Below are 20,969 nucleotides of genomic sequence, written 5' to 3'. Positions count from 1 at the left end.
TGGTGTCATTTAATTTTAATTTTGTTTGTAGAGCAGGAAATCCTAGAGCTTTGTTTTTTGTGCTCAGGTGACGTGGATGTTTAGTTTGACAGGCAAGTCAGCTGTAGACTGCTACTGTGGTTGTGAGCAGATCCTGGTTGTGTATCATTGTCCATTTCTGCATGGGCATTTTCACAGACAGGTACCACTTAAATGTGGCTCTGATTACCTATGGAAGACGAGTCTGACTGCTCAGCTCAAGTGCTGAGGGCCAACTCAAATTCTTGGTTCCTGGGCAGTAGCTCATTCAGCATCCAAACTTCTAAAAGCAAGTTTGAGTCTAAGTTCTTTTTAAATGATGAGACTGCTAACTAGCTGGCGTTTGAGAGGCCGGTAAATCTGTTGAGCTTGGACTGACGGCTGGCCCCTCCAGCAAGAGGAAGTTGTGCTACTAGTCATGTGATCAATGCTCTGCATGCTGCTGAGCTGACCTGTTGCTTGAGCGTGCATGGCTGTTCTCGCATCACTGTTACCATGAACAAAAAAAGCACGAGCCTTCCCAGGTAGCGCTCTGACATCCTGCTTCTCCTCTTACACCATCATCTCATTCCCATGATGCTTCCGTTCCGGCCATGGACAGCAGCTTCCTGGTCCCCGACAACCGTCCTCCCTAACAACAACAGTTGCAGTCACCCTGGAGAACGTGACCCCCCTCGATTACAGCAAGCATGGCACCTGAAACCCCTTGCCTCGGGAGGCATCTGCTACTTCTCTATAACTCCTCTATCTCTAATCCGCGATCTCTCACCCTGTCCTGCCTTCCTCTTTGTCTCTTGTTTTCCTGTGCTTTGCCACTTCTCACCAGCACACAGTCACACATTATTTAAGCTCTTTTTTGCAAAGTCACTACTGCACCCTCTCGCTCACGTACACACACACACACTTGTGTATACTGTACCTTGCTGTTCCGTCCAGTCATTCTCTTAGGGCTGGTTCCGTTATCTACTCCTCCTCATCTTGACAGTTTCAAATTTCTGTCTTTTTGAGATTGCGTTTGCCCTTTGGCGACAGTCTGCCCAAGTTCAAACAGAGGAGGGGTAGAGAAAGGAACTAAGGAACTTACTGCTGTTTTTTTTCTGTCAAATAAATTAAAGCCTGTTGTTGTTGTTTGTTGTCTTTGTTTAGTTATCTTTTCCTTTTTAAAGAAGTGTCTGTATGCTTTCTCTTTCTCTCTCTTTTGTGCTCTCTTGTGCATATCTCCCTCCTCTGTTTTTTATTTGTTTTTAGGAAAGCGCTTCCTTGGCAGATAGATTGATCCAGGTATAAATCTCTTTTTTCACTTCACCCTCTCAACCTCTGCAAATCTAACCTTTCACTATCTTTTATTTTTCTTCCCTTGGTTTTATCTGTGTTCTATCGCTCGCCTCAACTCTGCATGCCCATAGTCACTAAGTTTAAAAAAAAGAAAGAAATCACAGAAGATACTGGCTTGCAAATCATTCGGCGAGGTGCCATGTGGCTCCACACACTTGGGAGTGGAGGGCAGTGAGATTTTATGCACCAAACCACCGGCTCACTATGCCAAGTCCAATAACTGCATGCCCCAAATTTTGGATGCATGAAATCTAACCCGATCCAAATCGGCAACTGCCCCCAAAGAGGCTTTTTTTTGCTGCCAGGAGGCAAGAAAAGGCTTAGCAAGCAAGACGAGAATGGCCTGTTCCACACTTGTACTCCCAAGTTTTTGCTTGTGTTTTTTTTTTTTTTTTTTTTTTTTTTTTTTTTTTTTTCCATTATTATTTTCCGTTTTTACACATTCATTTTTCTCCCCGGCCATCCGTTTGTACCTCATCTTTTCACCTGAATCCCATATTCACACACCCTCACACACAACCTTTCCACACACACACACCTGACGACTCTCCTCTCCCACTCCTTGGTTGGCCATCCTTCCCCCGTCATCCCTCCCTCCTTTCTTCCCCTGGCCTAAAGGGGCAGGTGACTCGAGCGCAAGAGGCAGAGGAGAACTACCTGGTCAAGCGGGAGCTGGCCACGGTCAAACAGCAGAGCGAGGATGCCAACGCTCAGCTGGAGCAGGCCCACAACACGATCCGCCAGCTCCAGCAGCTCCATCAGCAGCAAGGGGTAAGCACCACTGCAGTGTCACATCGCCACCTAGAGGGCTGGAAGAGTTTTGGAGAGCTCGTCTGGAAACGACCGTACTTTTACATGCAGAATGGGAAGTTCCAGGGTTGTCACTGGAACTGTCGGGGAGAGCGTTGGTGTGTTGTGCTCGCATGTTGTTCTTGTTGAGGTAAATTTTTGAAAGTTGTGTAACGTGGGGTATTGTCCTATCTGCAGAGTTCTGTAGTTATGTCTGAGAGTGACTTGCATTTTTGTCAGAGTTTGTCAATTCTTATGCAGCTTGCAAACGGCTGTTGAAAATTGTGGCCACTTTACAGGCAGCAGATTTATGTGAAATCACGAAGTTACATGCATGCACTATTTCTTATTTTATGACTACTGTACACATTTACCATTGCACTTTCTTATGTTTGGACACAATTTCAAACCTGCTTTTGAGAAGGAGAAAAAATGTATGTTGTCTGCAACAGAAAACAGACTCTCTTTAGAGTACAAAGTTATCGAACGAGTGTATCAGTGTTTTGTGTTTCATTTTTCCGCCAGATCACACTTCGGTCTTGCCACTGCTCTTTAAACAGCTGACTTCAGATCAGTACACGAATGGTGGCACTGCACCAGCAGGCATTTGTTTAGGCCCGTTCCAATGCATAAGTGCCTCATGAATATGCAACGGGCCACGACGAGCCACTGCTGCTCCTGTGGATCATATCAAGTGGGCCACGGAGGCGGAATAAAAAGCTGTTTAAGTATTGATACGCTGGCCGTCAGGGCGTTTGATTCGTAATGTGTTTCATGACATAAAAGGGTGTTTGAGCAGCTGTTTAACATAATGTAGCTCGTTGCTGACTTGTGTAGTGAGACCCTCCATTACACATTATGCAAACAGCCTGTGGAAGAGTTGCAGTGGAAATTATGATGCATTGTTCAAAGCTTTGTATTCAGCGCACTGCACATTAAATATGAATGACACGAGGGGTCCATGCTACAGGAGAAAAGCTGGTCTGTGAGTGAGATTAAAGCAATGCCCTCAGAACCTCTACATGATGTGTGATTTTGCCTTTCTAATAGCTCTACGTTGGTTTGATATAAAATGATAATAGCATTCTCAGTCATTTTCTCACTCTTTCTCTCTCTCTCTCTCTCTCTCTCTCTCTCTCAGAAGGGGAACTGGCGTTACTCGGAGGACTTCATCCTGCAGCTGGAGAAGGAACTGGTTCAGGCCCGGCTCAAGGAGGCCGAGTCTCAGTGCGCCCTCAAGGAGATGCAGGACAAGATCCTGGACATAGAGAGGGTGTGTCCCATTTTTCAGGCTATGCACACACTATTGTATTACGCTAAGCAGGATGAGTACTTTGACACAATGATAACAAATAACTGTGATGTGTTGATTAATGACAGTGTGTCTTCAGAAGGCCATCCGTAGAGTTTAAAATGCACTGGAATGGAAATGAATTCTTCATTACGGAGTTCCCATAAATATGAGAACTATTGTGCAATATATTAGCAACCCATATATTAATGTGCCACTTGAATTTCATTGGCACATAAATCATATCATTAATGGAGTGGAGTCAGTAAATCACCAGATTTACATAACCCTAGTGGCACAAGACCTAATTGACACTGTTGTGTGTGTTTCTTTCAGAGGAACACGTCATTGCCGGAGGAAAATAACGTGGTGCAGCTGCAGGAGGAGCTCATCGGGGTGAAACTGAGGGAGGCGGAGGCCCTGACTGGACTCAAGGAGCTCAGACAGCAGGTCCGAGACCTGGAGGACCACTGGCAGGTCAGCATGCACACACACAAACACACACTTCATCATGATCACTCACACTCATAAACATACTGTACACAAAGACTTTGTACAAGGAAGTGTACCAACTATAAATGCAACTACTTCCTCAACAGCCACAACCTTAGCCATCTGAGTATGTTTGTTAATTAGACGATGGGAGTATTGCATGTCACAGTACCCAACATAATAAGTCTGTGTTTGTGTGTGTGTCTGTTTGTGTGCAGAGGCACTTGGCGCGGACGGCAGGCCGATGGAAGGACAGCCCGAGGAAAAACACGGTGAGCGAGCTCCAGGACGAGCTGATGAGCGTGCGGCTGAGGGAAGCCGAGGCCCAGGCCGAGCTCCGAGAGACACGCCAGAGGATGCTAGAATTGGAGACTCAGGTAGCACACACACACACACACACACACACACACACACACACACACATACAAATAATAATAATACATTTTATTTGTAACACACTTTATATTAATTCTCAAGAAATCTCAAAGTGTTACAGAATAAAAATTACATTAAAAACAGTAGAAGAAAGAAAAAACACATTAGAATATCAACAAAGGCTGCAGCCATCAAGGTTAAAATCAGCAGCTAGCCAGATTAATTAACATACACACACACACACACACACACACACAAACACACACAAACTGGCGCCACTTGCATACTCACATTGTCAGACTCAAACATGAACATGAGAACACAAAGTGAAATTCACACTCACAGAAAGATGAGCATGTGCACATAAATATAATTCACTTAGAGACGCCAATGTTCAGAGTAATTTTGCACACTAGTCATACTTTGAGGCAAAGTCATTGTGCTGGCAGTCTTTCGTGCTTATGCAGCTTGGCTTCACTTGTAATGTCAGGACCTGGCCACTAGAGGGCAGCAGATATCTAGCATTATTTGTTCTTGGCAGCTTTTGTTCAAAACTCGAGAGAAAGTATACATAGGATGTAACTATCCTTATTTACTAGGTTAAGATGGTACGGTAAAACACAGAATGAAGTTGAGTTGTGTCTAATGTTCTTTCTTTGTCCTGCCATGTTACCCTGGGAAACAGAACCAGATCCATAGCAACCAGCTGCGGCGAGCCGAGATGGAGTCCCGGAACGTCCAGGAGCGCCTCCAGACCGTGACTGGCCAGAACAAGGAGCTGCACTCCCAGATGCAGGTCGTCAAGCGCAAGCTGGCCGAGATCGAGTGTAAGGTGAGGAGCCGCCACCCTAGCCCGATTGGTACAGTCCATTTCAGCTTTGACTTCTGTAAAAGCTTCCCTCTTTGCAAGACAGCGTGCAAACGTACACACTTACTGTAATTTCCCAGTATAAGCCGAGGTTTATACATTGATTTTTGTAAAATTTCTTCAGTTATCAGCTAGAGGTTAATACACGGGGGCAGTTAATATGGTATTAATATGGTTTCGTTTTTTTAACTTGCATAAAATGCTGTTCTGCGGTTTATACACAATGCAGCTAATGCACAGGAAATTACTGTATGTCTTATGTACTGCCTCAGAGGAAGCAATAGGTTAGTGTTTAATTTGTTGGAGCAAAAAGTGACTGAAAAGTGAAATTGATTTAATGAAAGTCCAAACAAAGGCATTGTTGGTCAATCAACACTAGCTGGTCTAGGTTTGCTTGCCACAACAGCCACTCCTGACATGGACATTACTGATTTATGTCAACGACATGTAAAGAGAGAGTTTTGAAATTGACCTTGTTGATCCTTTGTAATAGCAAGTCAACATCACCATCACAGTGGTGCAGCAGCCACTGATGACTATGATGGTGATGTTGACTTGCTAGCGCTGCTGGTCTCTGTGATTGGGTTTGCTAGCAAGTATTTCACCATGCTCCCCCACCGTGAGTGTGTAGAAAGATAACCCGGCAGCTCTCTTATCTGATGCCTCCGCAGAATCGGCACTTGAGAGAGAGTGAGAGAGAAAAAAAGGAAGTGTATAGGTTCTGCTTTTAACTTTGTTTTCTTAGCTTTTTTCTCTCTTTTTTTGCACATCCATCGGGTCAGATTGCCTGTCTGCACAGCACTGTTGAAACTCTTTGCTGATAATGAACCAGAGCATATCCGAGCAGCGCATCTGTATAAATGCACATATCTGTGTTCTTTTCTGTTGTCTCATTTTGTTTCTCATGCTGTTTTACCTCCCTCCCTCCTTCCACTCTGTGTCTCTCTGTGTCATTCTTTCTCGCGGTCTCTGCCTATCTCTCTGCTTCATCACCCCCCCGTCGCCGTCACACTTCGGCAGAATAAAGAAGAGGTGATGGCTGTGAGGTTGCGAGAGGCGGACAACATCGCGGCCATGGCTGAGCTCCAGCAGCACATCTCTGAACTGGAGATTCAGGTACTCCTCCCTGCCTCCTTCTCTCCCTCCCTCCCTCCCTCCCTCTCTCTCTCTCTCTCTTTCTGTTCCCCTCTACCCTGCAATGCACCAGACACACACTCACACAGACACACAATTACAATTCAGAGTGCTATATTGGCTATATTTGCCAAAGCAATCATTATACATAGGACAATAAATCCAAACAAATGTCAAACTGCCTATCACTTTACATTATGTACACACACACACACTTCACTTCACTTCACATAGCCTATGGTATAGATAGATGGATAGATACTTTATTGACCCCCACGGGGAAATTCAAGGTCCCAGTAGCTTAAGACATCACACACAACATAAACTTACAACATAAACAGTATGATAAAATAACAAATCCACATGAATAATATGGACAGTAAAAGATACTAAATCAAAGATCCACATGAATGTACTAAGGGATATATAAGCATGAGGCGCTTGCAGTGAGTTGTGACAGGTATGTCACAAGTGTCATCGACCATACTTCTCATAGTGTCCTTGCCGTCAGCAGTCTGATGGAGTGCATCACCACTGTCCCCCAGTCCCTCAGCCTCTGCTGATGGAGTCCATCCAGTTTACAGTCCAGAGTGCTGTCTTTGTTGCAGTGCACAGTCCTTCCAGAAGAGTTCAGACCCACTGCAGCGTACAGTTTACTGTTTATGTAGGCCATATTCATTTGTCCACTCAAAACCACATTTCTGTTACCTAATGTGTATCTGTAATCAACTAACTGATAGAGCACATCTCAGAGAATGGTGCCACCTTTCGATGGCTAGTAAACCAGGTGTTCATATTACCTTTTGGGAAGTTTGTTATTTTACCCTTTTTAAATGTATATTTTGTTTTTGTTTGTTTGTTTTTTCTTGCATGCACACTTTGCATGTGTGCATGAACAGTGCTGTGTGTGTGTGTGTGTGTGTTGTTGCTTTCAGTTGCATCACTTTGGGTATTACTAATCCTCAAGAAAACACGAGCCAAACATTGCAAGGTAACCAAGCCAACAGCTACACGAGAGATCAACTTTGTTCCAATGGCTCACAACTCCGAGCAGGGGACTTTTTCATGCAAATTAAAATGTCATAGCGCTTTTTGAGTGAGAGTACAGAAATCTGCACGATTTATGATAGCTGTCGGATCATCTGGTCTGATTTTATAAGTTGAGCTCATATCAGCAGTGATGCATGCAACCACAGTTTCTTGACTTGCACAAGCTATTTTTTTTGCATGTTTCTGTCAAGAGGATGGTGTGCTGTGTGTGTGTGTGTGTGTGTGTGTGAGTGTGAATATGTTTGTGTATGAGTGTGGCTGAGTATGTGTGTGCGTGCAGATGTACACACAAACACACACATTTTTTTTTATATGTATCTCATAGGTGCACACACACCCATTTGTATATTTATCTCAGAGGTGTGAAGGGACTTTGGTAGTAGTTTACTTGATGTCTCTAAGCTTGTCTTAGCAGATTTATTATTATTATTATTATTATTATTATTATTATTATTATTCTGTTCTTCAAACCTGTCTCATTTTCAGCCTAGTCCTGGTTTCCATTTGACTCATCCCACACAGACACTTTCCTCTCCACAGATCATAAACACCTCAGTTGTAAATCTGAATCAGAGGGAGAGTACACAGCAATCTGAGGCAAAGGTGATCCAGGTGTCTGAGAAACTCGATCAAAAGTCACCAAAGATGTCCGTTCTGATTTGTTCCACAGAACTGCTTGCATAACGGTTTAACTGGTGCCGGAGCAAACAGTCCTCTGACAAAGAGCAACCAAGTTAATTTGGTTGTGTTGCTGTGACACTGTCGTCTTGAATATCCCAGTATGACTGTGTATGCGTGTAGACAATGGCCTTTAACTTTTTATGGTGGAGTACCTCAACTCCGCATGACGACAGAAATGGGGTGCATGTGAAGACATATTGTCTGTCTCGGAAAAGAGGTGTTAAAAAAGATTGGCTGTCTTGAATCACTCAGATTAGAGTGAATTGCTACCATTCAACCTCAGCCATCAGTGTTATCCTAAACCACAGTAAAGTCAAATCACATACTTTGGTTTTGCTGCTGCTGCTGCTGCTGCACTACTATACTACACCTTCAGTTGCAGCTGCTAAACGTTAATACCTGCCAAGACACCGAAGAAAACATGGAGGCACATTGGCCTTATGGTGGTTTACATGCTTGGGTGCTTGTGTTGGTCGTGGCCACAGCCTGGACATGCTGTGGTGTTCTTGGTCAAATTTGACTAGTTCCTGCACAGGTTTGATTTGATGCCCAGGATCCTGAAACTTGGCTCTCTCTCTCTCTTTCTCTGTTTTTCTCGCACGGTTGGGCCTGTGGTTTGGTTGCCTCGTTGAGGTTGCAGCTGCGGGTTGGCCCTGGCATCAGTGCTCTTTCTCTGGTTAACCTGACACTACAGGCCTGGAGCAGTGGCTTTCTCTCAGGTGTAATGGTGGGGACACGCTTTTGTGCAACAAATACTGATTTATGCACCCAGCCTGATGAGCATTTATGCACCCAGTCCCATCTGTTTCTGTTGATATGCTGTGTGTGTGTGTGTGCCTGTGCGCGTGTGTGTAGATTGGTAGATTCGCAGGCCTATCTAAGAGAAAATCTATGTGGCTGGAAAAATATCAGATGTAGGCATCCTTGCTGTGTAGCACAGGCACATATGTTTTCTGTATCCATGAGTGTTTCAAGTTGTATTTCACCTCTGGAAAGGTTTGAATCCATTTAGTTGGAAATTTGATTGGTGGATTCAAATAAAGAATTCACATATCTATATGTGTCTGTCTGTGTGGGAGGGGGCCTTACGCCTTTTGTTCTGTGTGCTGTCTAGTGTTAGCACGGTCTAGTGTTATTTAAGTACATGTGTGGTTACCACGGCACTACTCCTGGTTGCTTGTAGCTCACCACAGACCTATATTAGGAGTAAGAAAATAAAGCTCCTAATCTTGATGGGTGTCTGAAAGACATTTGTCTTTTATTAACTCTCCCTCTCTCAACAACTCTGATGAAATGAGTCATCGCAGCTTTATGTACCAAAAAAAGGGCCCACAGATTTCTCTGGCACCTTCCCACCAGGTCACAATTCAGAACTTTTTTGACTTGTTATGTTGTACAATGCATGAGATACATACAATGCATGAGAGTAGTTGACAAGAGTACAAAAGTTGTTGTACCTCGTGGCATGTGAATGAGGGGAAATATGTATAAAGAGCTACATCAGAAAATGATTGTCAAACAGTCCTGTGTTTAGCACATAGAGGTTGCTGCATGCAAAAGATTTTTCAAGACCACAGTTTAGCAGTCATCTCCACCAGATGAAAAACCACATCCTATCAGGGTAAGATGCATTTGCTGTTTAGAATCAAAGCCTGTGTACTTGTGCACTAAGATTTTGCGAAGGAGATTAAAATGCATCAGTGGCTTCTAATGTCTCATGAGTATTATCAGAATATGAATTGTTAAAAAAAAAAAAAAAAATTGTGACAAACAGTTACTAAGAGTGAGACTTTTTTTTTCAACCTTTCTTGTTAAATAATTATCAGATGTTGATCTTTCCTGTAATGGATTTTATTCGCCACAGAATGATTCACTTTCCTGCCATCATTAGTCACATATATGATTTGATCCAACACTATTTGAGTGGGATGTTATGGTGGTGTTGTTCTGTCGGTGTTGTTCTGCCATGCGTAAACACAGATTGAGCCAGTACGCCTTACTGTTTATTTTCGACATTTTGTGTAATCTGGTTGCAAATACATGTTCGCACGGAGAGGACTATCAAAAAAGATTCATTTGATCTTGAGTTTTGTTTACTTCTGTGTAATCTTTAGTTTTTTTGTTTCGTGGAGGTTACAAGTGAGTATGACCTTCTTCGCAGTTAAGATATTGCACTACCATCTGAGGAAATCTCGAGAGGTCGTGCTTCCTGCCTTGAGCTGTTCTTTGTCCTGCTGTCATTCTGTGGCAGGCAACGTTTTTCAAAATGCAAATCTTTTCTGAGAATGAAGCCATCATCCACTTCTCCTGGGGCCTCTGAGAACTGGCTTCCCCAGAGGCCCTCACTGATTTCAAGTAGGTCCTCACCGAAGTGTTAGCTGATATTTGTTGGCTACGTAGCATTAATCGGTATCGCCAAACTCTTTACTTTGTTTAAATGTTAGTGAAATTAATCGAAAATGCTCGGGAAAGAATTCCCTGCAATTTCAGCATTTATTTGGTACCTGACATTAGCCTGAGATGATGTTGTGTGAGTGTGTGTGTGTGAGAGAGAGAGAATTTCTGAATTGGGGGGACCTCTAAGCTAGAAGGCAGCTGAACGTTGAGGAAGCCATTACTTAAAGACGTTTGACGCCCCTCCCTGACATAGCCTGGCACCTGACCTCTGAGGGCAGTTCCAACGCAAGGAAGTCGGCTAACGGCCTCTTTCCTTATCGTCCTCAGCTTAGGGAAGGGGGGGAAGGGCGGGGGCTCACAAACCTCAAGTCAGAAACACAGATTCTTGGAAAAAAACGGTGCACCTCTCCAGCCATGTGCTGCCCTATCTGGGCCCCACACACTCTACCACAGGAACCGAAAAACCACCCGATCCTTTTGGGGAGTGAATGACTGTGTGTGTGTGTGAGCGAGAGAGAAAGATGGCAATCACACCTCACCTCTTCCCTTTTTCAAACAGATTTGTGTTGTTTTTGGCTTTCCCCCTAACTCTGTCAGAACCCCCCACTCCCAAGGCCAGGGGTGTGTGTGTGTGTGTGTGTGTGTGTGTGTGCGCGTGCGTGTGTTTGTATATTTGTGCACATATGTATATGCATGGCTCTGTGTGTGTGTCCTTGTGTTTACATCTGGCTCCAGGTGTCTGGTAATCACCGGCGTAAACATGCTCTATGTCTTGTTTTTGTCGCACTGTTTTCTTGCGGCTGCCAAATGGCAGTTCCTCAAGGCACTATAGAAAAAACGCAGACAGCAGCACTTCTGTGTCAGTCAGCGAGAAGAGGCCATGTGTGATGGTGTTTTTCCCCTGACAGCTCGATGGACACGTCTGGCTGGAAAACGGCTTTCGCTCAACAGTCTCTGTGGCAGGTGTACATCTGCCAGCTGTGAGAGAGTCTATAACACTGTGACACTCTGCAGTCTCTAAATGTACTATCAAATATCGATCCACTGAACCTAACCCTCAATGGCAATTAACTGCTAATTGCAAGTCACTGCTAACTGACTAATCATACCCTGGGTCTAACCTACACCATACATTTCCCCTTGCCTATACGCCATATCATCTAAATTCTAGCATTTGCCATGAAATGGTTACTTTATCTTCACTCTGAATGTAGACTTAGTGGTCTTCCGTGCTCAGCACTTTCAACAAGTAGGTTGTAGAGAAACAAAAGGGCTGAAGTGGGGACTGAAGGATTTTGGAGTTGCATTCATGTTCATGTTCATGGAGCTACCAGTGAAGAAGAACACATGAAAAGTTTCCCACAAAACTTTATCTGCCATGATCTGCCAACTATGTTTCTGGTTTGTGGCCAAAGAGAGAGCCACTTCTAGTTTCAGATACCAGAATCCACACTTTCACAATGACTTCCAGCCGGCAGTGTTTCAGTACTGTCAGTATTTCTGTTTGTGTCTACAGACCAAGGGAACCTTTACAATGTTCTGAACCTGAATTCTGTTTCTGGTTTGATCTCTCCACAGAAAGAGGAGGGGAAGGTGCAAGGACACCTGAACAACACAGACTCAAACCAGTACATCCGTGACCTGAAGGACCAGATTGCAGAGCTGAAACATGAGGTGAGGTCACCACAGAAAACTAGAAGGGGCAGACCTCTGGCAAGACTAAATGCCACATCTCGCAAAACATTAGTGAAAATCAAATTGAATACATCAAGCTTAAACATGAGCCAGAGTCATTTCAAAATTCAGTGGGTTCTGCCTGGCCCATGCGTCACCTTTCCTCCACGTTTCATGAAAATCAGGACAGTCGTTTTTAGTAATCCTGCACACACAGACAGACCGCATGGAAAATGTGTGTGTGTGTGCATTTGTGTGCATACATGCTGTGGTGAGGCCATGTTTTGCAGAAGAACACTGTGATTGACTCACCCAGCTAATCAAATCACTAAACTGCTGTGAAATTCTGTTTCAGGCTGGCAAGTCAGGTATAGGCATGTGTGCTTTGTTTTCCTTTTTCAGTCCAGGTTGTTTTTTAAATTTGTTAGGTTTTTGTGGTTCGCTTTTATTTTTGTGTAACCCTAGACATTACTTTGAACCATTTTGTGCAGCATTGTCAACGGTTTTGGAAGTGTCAACTACGCCCTCTTAAACAGGCTTCCTGTACCATGGTTGTGAAGGCGGCAAACACACACACACCTTCATCACCCTCCCCACTTTTCATGGTGTAATAGAGTTGAGGGACAAACGCCCTTGCCCTCAAACACAGCCAATCTGCCCAAGGCTACTAGTATTAATTCATCTGTTGATGGTTGTACTGCGCAAGCCACTCTGGGTCGCAAAATGCAAGACTGTCACTCTGCTCTGGTATGATGGGGTTGTGTTCATTCATATGTGATTTGTTAATTTGTTGCGTTGTTGAAGTTTTGGCAATGCAGGTATGTAGGCTGTTACAGGTCAAAGTTGATGTGTGTCTCTCCCTATATTACTCTTTTAAAAAGTGTGGGTGGGTCTTAACATTCTACCATTCCCTTAAAGGATGAAGGGTAAACTCCCAGTCATGACTGGCTGCAGAGTTTAGCATGATTAGCTTTTGCCTTTCCATTGGTAACAGTTACTGCTAGTCATGATGAAATGGCACTCATGAGTTGAGAAAAACACCCATTGGCCAATTTCTGTCCTCTACCCTTTTGTTTCCTGTAATTTTAAGGTAATAAAAAGAAGTCTGGAGCGTCATCTTGAAAACAGTTCTAGGCTTTATACCATCATGATGCATGTTAGTATATTAATGATATTGTTGTATGGTTTGCGTGTTAAGAGAGAATAGGTAACTGGAAATATATTGTAGATACACATAGGTTTCAATTATGTAGATGTCATTGTTAAATACATCAGTAAATCAGTAACTGAAATGAATCCAGATACATGTTAAGTGGTCGAATAGTAAAAGGTTGAGATTGAAACTAAATATTAAATATGAATCCTATCACCCACATCGTAGGCCACACATGTGTAGGTAATATGTTGCAGCACAAATAGAAACTTCAACATGCGGTAACAGTCGGCTGCAAAGTAGGGACCAATTTATTATTTCAAGATGGCCCAAGATTGTGAAAATGTGAAATTTGCAGACAGGCAGAAAAGGAAACACTCATTTACTGACTGCAAGGTATTGTGACTTAATCACCACAACATCGTAGGAAGTGTTCTCTCACAACCACTACACAATCATCTTACCAAGTAGTCTAATTGGTGAGAATGAGTATTTTGTCTTTTTCTTTTTTTTTTACTATAGACACTATATAATGATTTTGTTGACCTGAGTGCTATGTCAACTTTTCCACCAAGTGTAAACATTCCTCATGTGGGCATGGCAGGTTTATTCCTCCAATCTGAAAATACTGACATTGGTGTCCTTACCACGTTCCCCATCTTACTGCCAACACCTAGTAGGCCCAAGATATCCCCATGATATGGTCTCCATATCATGATAATATGTATAATAGTTTCTATCAACTATTGACTTCCTTTCTTAACAAATCTGCAATTGACATTGGCTGTGATGAAAATGTGCCCATGTTGTATTTTCAAATGCACACATACACACAAAGAATCTCTTTCGAACTTGCACATGGATCAAGAGGTGAGGTCACAGATTTGTCAACTTGACTCGCACTCAAGACCACAGGTCTCCTTTGATTAGATTAGTGTCAGAAACACACAAAAGCCCATAGTAAAGCCTCTCCTGTGCCACCAGGATTTTTTGGGGTTATCCTTTTTGTGGAAACAACTAACTGATGGTGTTCATTTGGATTATGTCTTTCTGTTTCATTGTACTTGCAGGTCTGTATATTTCCCCTGTGTGCATGTACCTTATGTTCACTTGTAAGCGTGTCTGGCTTTATTGCCATGATGTTTTCTTTGCAGAGAGACATCTGCCACTTAGTAGATATGCTCGGAATTAGTGGAGATTTAAAAGCCATACTTGGAAGGAGTCTGATTTGAGTGAGGGTGAAAGTGCATCAAGCATAGCAGTCCTCCAATTCATATAACTCGACAAAAATGAAATTTTTTTGTTACTTTACTGATTCTAGTATACTTTCACAAGTAGTCATAGCACTCAGTCATATTTTTAAAGTAGGATCACACTTCAGAAATGGATAAACAAGTGTCGGTTCAATGGATAAATATAACTATACATTCTGTCTCAGGAAGTCACAAGGGTGGTGTTACCAAAACATTGATGCAGTATCAGGAAATTACCCTACCACATTTATCAAATTAGGAGAAAATATTCCACCACAGCTTTACCTGCTGTTACTGGCATCCTCTGGCATTACTCGCGTCAGCAAGTCCTCTGGTTGTCGTACCGTCATTTTCCCAACTATTAGCCGCGGTTTATACATTGATTTTGCTAAATTTCTTCAGCTATGAGGTTAATATACGAGGGCAGTTAATATGGTATTAATATGTTTTGGTTTTTTTCTTACTTAAAACACTGTCCTGCGGTTTATACACAATGCGGCTAATACACAGGAAATTACTGTAGAATTTCAGTAGATAGAGCAGTTGGTGCAAGAAACTTTGGAACACAGCTGTAAATTAGATTAGTGGATTTTGTTGTTTTTGGTGAGAAATTGCCCCATATTTTTTGAAACTCTGTTGAAGACTACACAACACTAAAGCTTCACCATTCACATGCTTTAAGGATCTTAGTCTGATTCATCTTGCAGCCACCCCATTGCCATTTTGATCATTAGTGTGGCTTCTCTGCAAAATTCATGACTCATTTTGTGTTTCTAATGATAAGATGTGCAGTGTCTGTCTAGGGATTATTCTGTCCTGCTAAGCCTGTGGAACTGGACGTTCATGAAGAAACATGTTGTGGGTCGTAGATCAGCTTGACTGATTGAGTTTTTATTATTATTATTATTATTATTATTATTATTATTAAATTGTTCTACATCGCTATTTTTTGCCAATTGGAGACCAATTGTCATCGTTTTCTGAAGCTGTCATGGTGTCGTTGAAATTTGGAAACTCTGATCCTGTCAAGTAGTTTACTGTTAATGCATAATGCAGCTGTGAACACAAGTAATGCTGTATTTTGTGAGAGTGTTTCTGTTGGATTGCTCTTCTGAGTTATCTGCATGCATCTTGGGTCTTCTCAGAAGTCTCCCAGAAAATGATCTAGTTATAGATAATTAGACAATTATCTAACATCAGTTAGCTCATTACTGACATTAATTCCAGATAAAAATGTATCTACTTGCTATTTGCTGCCCTTTAAAAACTAGACAGATTTCTAAAGCTTACCAGACATTTGTATAAAATATGTTACACGCAGCCCTTGAAGGTGTTGTTGAGGTACAGTAGTGATATTTTGGATACAGTGCACTAAATTATTTCTTTAATTTTCCATTTCATCTAACAACACCACTGGCATCTTTCCTTGACTATCAGACCCCAAACAGCAATACATTGAACTACAAAGATGTTATAGTAATGGTTATTTAATTATGACACCCCTGCATTATCCAAATATGAAGTAAGAAGTAAAATGATGATTGCCACTTAAAGAAATCAAATCAAGATGATATACTGAGGCCTCAGCTGTGGATGCAAATGACCGAGAACTGAAAATAGAAACTCATTCAATGATTTACCAGGGCAAGATTAAGTCAGATTTGTACTCCAAAAAAGAGGAGGGACAGAGAGTGGGTGAGTGAAAGAGAATGAGAGACAAAAGGCTAGTGGCTTGTGGTTGAACTGTGATGCACTAAATCATGCTATGTATGTTCCTCTCTGCTCCCTATCGCTGTGGCACAGCTGGGCCCGGCCTGCCTCAGAGACATGCGGATTTCCCTGTTCCCTCACCGCACTCACAGCCAGGGCTATGCACACACTGGTGGTACAGCCGTCTGCAGCCTACCATGCATTCTCGGGACACTGTCCATGACATACCATTACTCAATTCTGAGTGCAAGTGCAACCACTTCTGTCAACAATGGTGTTGTTTCGTTACAATGTGGACATTACACGCTGTAATATATAGTAACGGTTTGCAATGTATTTTTGAGCTTCTATGCACAGTTGCCATCTGTTCGACTTTAGCCTACCGTGGGCATTGCAGTCACAGAGCAGTGTGTGCCTAGTGAATTTCTGATGTGAATTGCGCCAGAGTATTCTCAGTACAGCAGAAACTACTGCTTCAGCCCAGTCTGTGTGTGTATGTACAACGTTGTGAAATCTCAACCTTATACGTTTCACATGCAGAGCCTTTCGTAAATCAGAAAGTTTACACCTTAATACAGAGGAACATGGGGTGGGGGAGGCGTGGTGTGTGCATGCAGTTTGGCCTTAGTGTGTACACACGGCATGTAGTTGGCTCTGCTATCGGTTGAGTGCTATCAAAGTTTCTCACACAGGTGGTGACAAAAACAAGCAGATAGATTGAGGTCTGAGGTTTAAGAAAAGAAAAAGAAGATCGAGTGATAGAAAAAAAAAGGCGAAGAAAAAAAAAACCTATGCATGCCAGAATATGGCTGTTTGTTGCCGAGCAGGGTTGCTATTTAAATCACATAGCCCCGCAAGACTGACAGACAGAGGCTACGAGGCGTATTTTAACCTAACATAGAGCTTGATCTCACAAGATAAAGAAGTCACAGCTTGTCAACCCCAGCGCGCTTCAGAGACACTGTGCAGCTGGTTTCCGGCCAGCTCTCTCTCTCTGTCCTTTCCCCCATCTGTCTTCGTATCTGTCACTTGTTTTTTCCCTCTATTCTCTCTCTCTATCTGTCTTACTCTCTGTACCCCCTCCATCTCCCTCTGTTTTACCTCCCTGTATCTTCCTCTCACCTTCACACACCGGCCTCCCTCTTTTCCAGTTCCTCCACCCAAGTATTGTCTGTTTCTCTGTGAACGTCTGTCTGTCTGTCCTATGGCATTGTTTTCCTTGCCCCCCCCCCCCTTCTTTCTATCTCTCTGCCATATTCAGATAAGTGTGAAGGGCATACAGGAAGGATACCCTAAGCATACCTTTGCTAAATTGGCTGCACACCTACATCTTCTGTTTGCTCCAATGTGTGTGTGTGTGTGTGTGTGTGTGTGTGTGTGCGCGCGCATATGGGCATACGTGCAGTTTCATTTACTAAAATAGATATGCTAATACCTCTCTTCCTACATGTCTGTTTCGGAGAAGTCAGTTCCAGGTAAGCATGCGTGTGGCAGCCAGTGCTGACATGGCACCCTTGACCTCAGCACAACCCCACCACCAATTTCCCTCCAAAGCATGGATGATATGTGCTGTTGGTGTGTGCATTCGTGTCTGTAATATTGCCCGATCCTTCTACGATCAGATATGTTTTAAGCATGATAAGACTATGTCTGTTTGTGTTTGCAGACCCCCCCCCCCCCTACACACACACACACACACACACACACAATTATTTTCCTTCCTTTCCCTCACCTCATCTTTTAACCACATACCAGTGACCTCTTCACTGGTGACTGAAAAACTCTGATCTAACAATAACCTAGAGTCTAATTTTGAGTGATAACCAGTGTACAGTTTTGTTTGGGACAAATTAACGGAATTATGGAATATGCATTCACAACTGAATAGCACATAGGAAAGCCTTTCTGGGCAACTTTGCTACATCAAAGTAAATTGCTCTTTTAAGCCATTACTAGGCGCTAAAAATCATAACACGTCTATGCTACAATGGTGCAGACAAACTGAAGTATTTTACCTTCGTAAGTGTAAAGAAAGGGTTTTTAAAAAGACGGTGCATTACCTTACTCTTCTTCTGGTCACCGCCATCTTTGTCTGTAAGTCTGTAAAAGTTGATTATCAAACTCTCCTCCTTTTTTGGACTTTTGCCCTTATTTAGCTAGGACGGTCAAGACCGACAGGAAGTCAGTAAGATAGAGAGAGAGATAGGGTTGGATCAGGAAATATGGAGGTATAAAAGGTGCATAAGTCGCGAGCACATTTAACTGCAGATTTTGCATGCGCACACTAAAGTCACAAATGTGTAACAGTAAATTTGAAGTTGTGCATATTTTTTTTATACCTTGTTAACGCAAAATAGGGGCTATGGGTTCACAAACCCTTGTTACGGGTACACAAATCCTATCCTGTGCATCACAACTTCCAAGACTATGTCTCAAATCGCGTACCTCTGCACTTACAATTCACCCCTTGCAGACACGTGACTTAAGTCACGTGACGGCTCCATGCTGGACGGCAAATTACATTATGTCATAATTAAATAACCATTACTATAACATCTTTGTAGTTCAATGTATTGCTGTTTGGGGTCTGATAGTCAAGGAAAGATGCCAGTGGTGTTGTTAGATGAAATGGGTCATGATCGCAAATGTAAAGTTATTAAAACTGGTGGTAACAGCAAGTGGAGATAACGTTAGGTCTAACGTTAGGCTACTGTAATTAACATTATGGTAAATGAACACCCATAAGTATTTCTAGACTAAAATATTGCAAAGCGATTTGGTTACTTTATTTGTCTTGCTTTTATCAGTTGTAACATAGTCAAAACGTTAAGAATGTCATAACAGAACATGAAATAATAACTTAGCTGCCACACTTAGAAGCTAGCTATTCTAGCTGTTTATCGTAGCTCATAGTGCTAGGGCTAATGTAACTCATCAGTTTGTACGTTGCCCAGTGAATAAACTTACTTCTTAGGCCTACATGTCTTAAGTTAAAGAATTGAAAGAAATAGGAAATAAAAAAACTTGAACGGTATTATCTGTTTACATTCAGATCTTGCCAAAGACTTTGCCTAAGTGCTATCTGCCGTCCTGTTCAGAGTCTATGGTTGCTATAGCAACCGCTGCTGTGCTTCATACACTGAGGAGATAAGCATGCAATTGTGGTTGAAATACTCCCGAAACACAAAGAAAACAAACCAAAATATATCTATGCAAGAACATGGGATGTTGTTGTATTCCAAACAATAAGCCAACAGTCGTGGCCTTCCACGTGGCATTACTACGGTTAAATCTCACTATAATCTCCTAGCTGTGCGATATGTCCCATTACAACCCATTGATTTGATTCGTGTTCTTGCCGTCCACTAGGCTATTTTGCTGTGGCGCGAACAAAACGTGACGTCACTTGCAAGGGGTCAATACCTAATTTGAGTGCATGAGGGTGTTCACACTGAAAATTCCAACGACGCGAAGTGTGCTGCAAGTTCCCGGATGGTGCACTCATAACGGTCAAAAAGTTGAGTGTGCAACTGTCACTCCCCGATGTGAGTCGCTATCGGATGTGAGTCGCGCATGCGTCACTTTGCTACTTTGCGACTACCAGTGCTGTTAGCCACAGAATAATGACATTAGCCTACACAGCAGTAATGTATTATTTAGCGTAAGGCATCACATTTTCACGGCATGATCTCTAATGTCAGTTCCAGATTAGAGGCTGAAGTAGCCTGCTAGCGAGAGACTTCTGTAATGTCAATAAAAATTGACCTATAACGAAGTTTGTTCACTGCTGGCAAGTAAGTAAGCAATCAAGCACAACAAAGGCTGTCACTTGAATGGCGTTTGCTAACGTTAGCAATCAAACAATCTTGGATAGCTAAAACGTTTTTGAAACAGAAAAGTTAATTATTTTATGGATTTCAGTCGGATCCCTTGGCGTTGTGCCGTAAAACCAATCAATCTGAGCATGCGTGACTCACATCGGGTAGCGACTCACATCGGGGAGTGACAGCAACGCTGGACACTTTTCGCCCTTAACGGACGCCATCTTGGCCAAATAGCGGAAGGGGAGGGAGCGTTTTCAAACTCGTGGTAATCGCGGTTGAGAAACCTGAAGCAGCAGCAGTGGAAAACAGACTTTACAGAGGTACACGTTATAAAATAAACGGTTCATGTTTTGACACAGTATGACGATGTCACTGTCGAACTAAGGACGCCAATAAAGTTATATTTAAATGTTGCGATCGTCATTTCCGTGAAGTGCACGGAGTTGGTGTTTGATATGAGACAATACTATTCTGTTAAAATTTGCGCACTCCGCCAGTAAGCACCATGGTAAGCACACAGTGCACATAGGGTACTATACGAAAGTGTACTCACGTAAGTACACCAATTGAGACAGACTCCAAGAGTTATACCTCCATAAGGAAATGGCTGTAGGTTGGTTGGATTCAAACCTGACTCCCCGTACGTACTTGGACCTGAAACTGGCATGGATGCTATAGCCACTTGCATTCCATAGTAGCACAGACATTCAATGATCCTAGTTAATGGCTTCATTTGAATTAAATTGAATTTGATGTAGTGAAGTTGTTATATATATGATAGCGGCTGTTATCCCTTACGTATATATTCAGGTATCACTGAAAACTGCACTGATTGATGTTGTTTTGTTCCCAAATTAAAATTTACATAAATTATTATCCACTAATACACCCTAGGTTGTTGTTAGACCAGAGTTTCCCTTTAACT

The 20,969-nt window shown here is 42.6% G+C and overlaps 1 protein-coding gene across 7 annotated transcripts in view; it reads left to right on the top strand.

The window, feature by feature from the left end:
* evi5b (ecotropic viral integration site 5b) overlaps positions 1 to 20,969 on the top strand; it is a 59,213-nt gene that overhangs the window by 35,520 nt on the left and 2,724 nt on the right. For 4 of the 7 annotated variants that reach the window (XM_042057954.1, XM_042057956.1, XM_042057957.1 and 1 more), the window contains 8 exons: positions 1,267 to 1,299; positions 1,972 to 2,124; positions 3,284 to 3,415; positions 3,770 to 3,910; positions 4,144 to 4,302; positions 4,986 to 5,132; positions 6,189 to 6,284; positions 12,009 to 12,104. In XM_042057954.1, the coding sequence (XP_041913888.1) occupies positions 1,267 to 1,299; positions 1,972 to 2,124; positions 3,284 to 3,415; positions 3,770 to 3,910; positions 4,144 to 4,302; positions 4,986 to 5,132; positions 6,189 to 6,284; positions 12,009 to 12,104 (957 nt within the window). Of the gene's footprint in view, positions 1 to 1,266; positions 1,300 to 1,971; positions 2,125 to 3,283; positions 3,416 to 3,769; positions 3,911 to 4,143; positions 4,303 to 4,985; positions 5,133 to 6,188; positions 6,285 to 12,008; positions 12,105 to 17,685; positions 17,696 to 20,969 lie in introns of all 7 variants that reach the window. The other 3 variants (XM_042057961.1, XM_042057955.1, XM_042057958.1) reach the window with 3 other exon arrangements.

This window comes from Alosa sapidissima, chromosome 12 (genome assembly GCF_018492685.1).
Source record: "Alosa sapidissima isolate fAloSap1 chromosome 12, fAloSap1.pri, whole genome shotgun sequence".
Lineage (NCBI taxonomy): Eukaryota > Metazoa > Chordata > Actinopteri > Clupeiformes > Clupeidae > Alosa > Alosa sapidissima.
The sequence above is the reverse complement of the archived record's forward strand: the minus strand, read 5'-3'. Positions and strand labels throughout refer to the sequence as shown.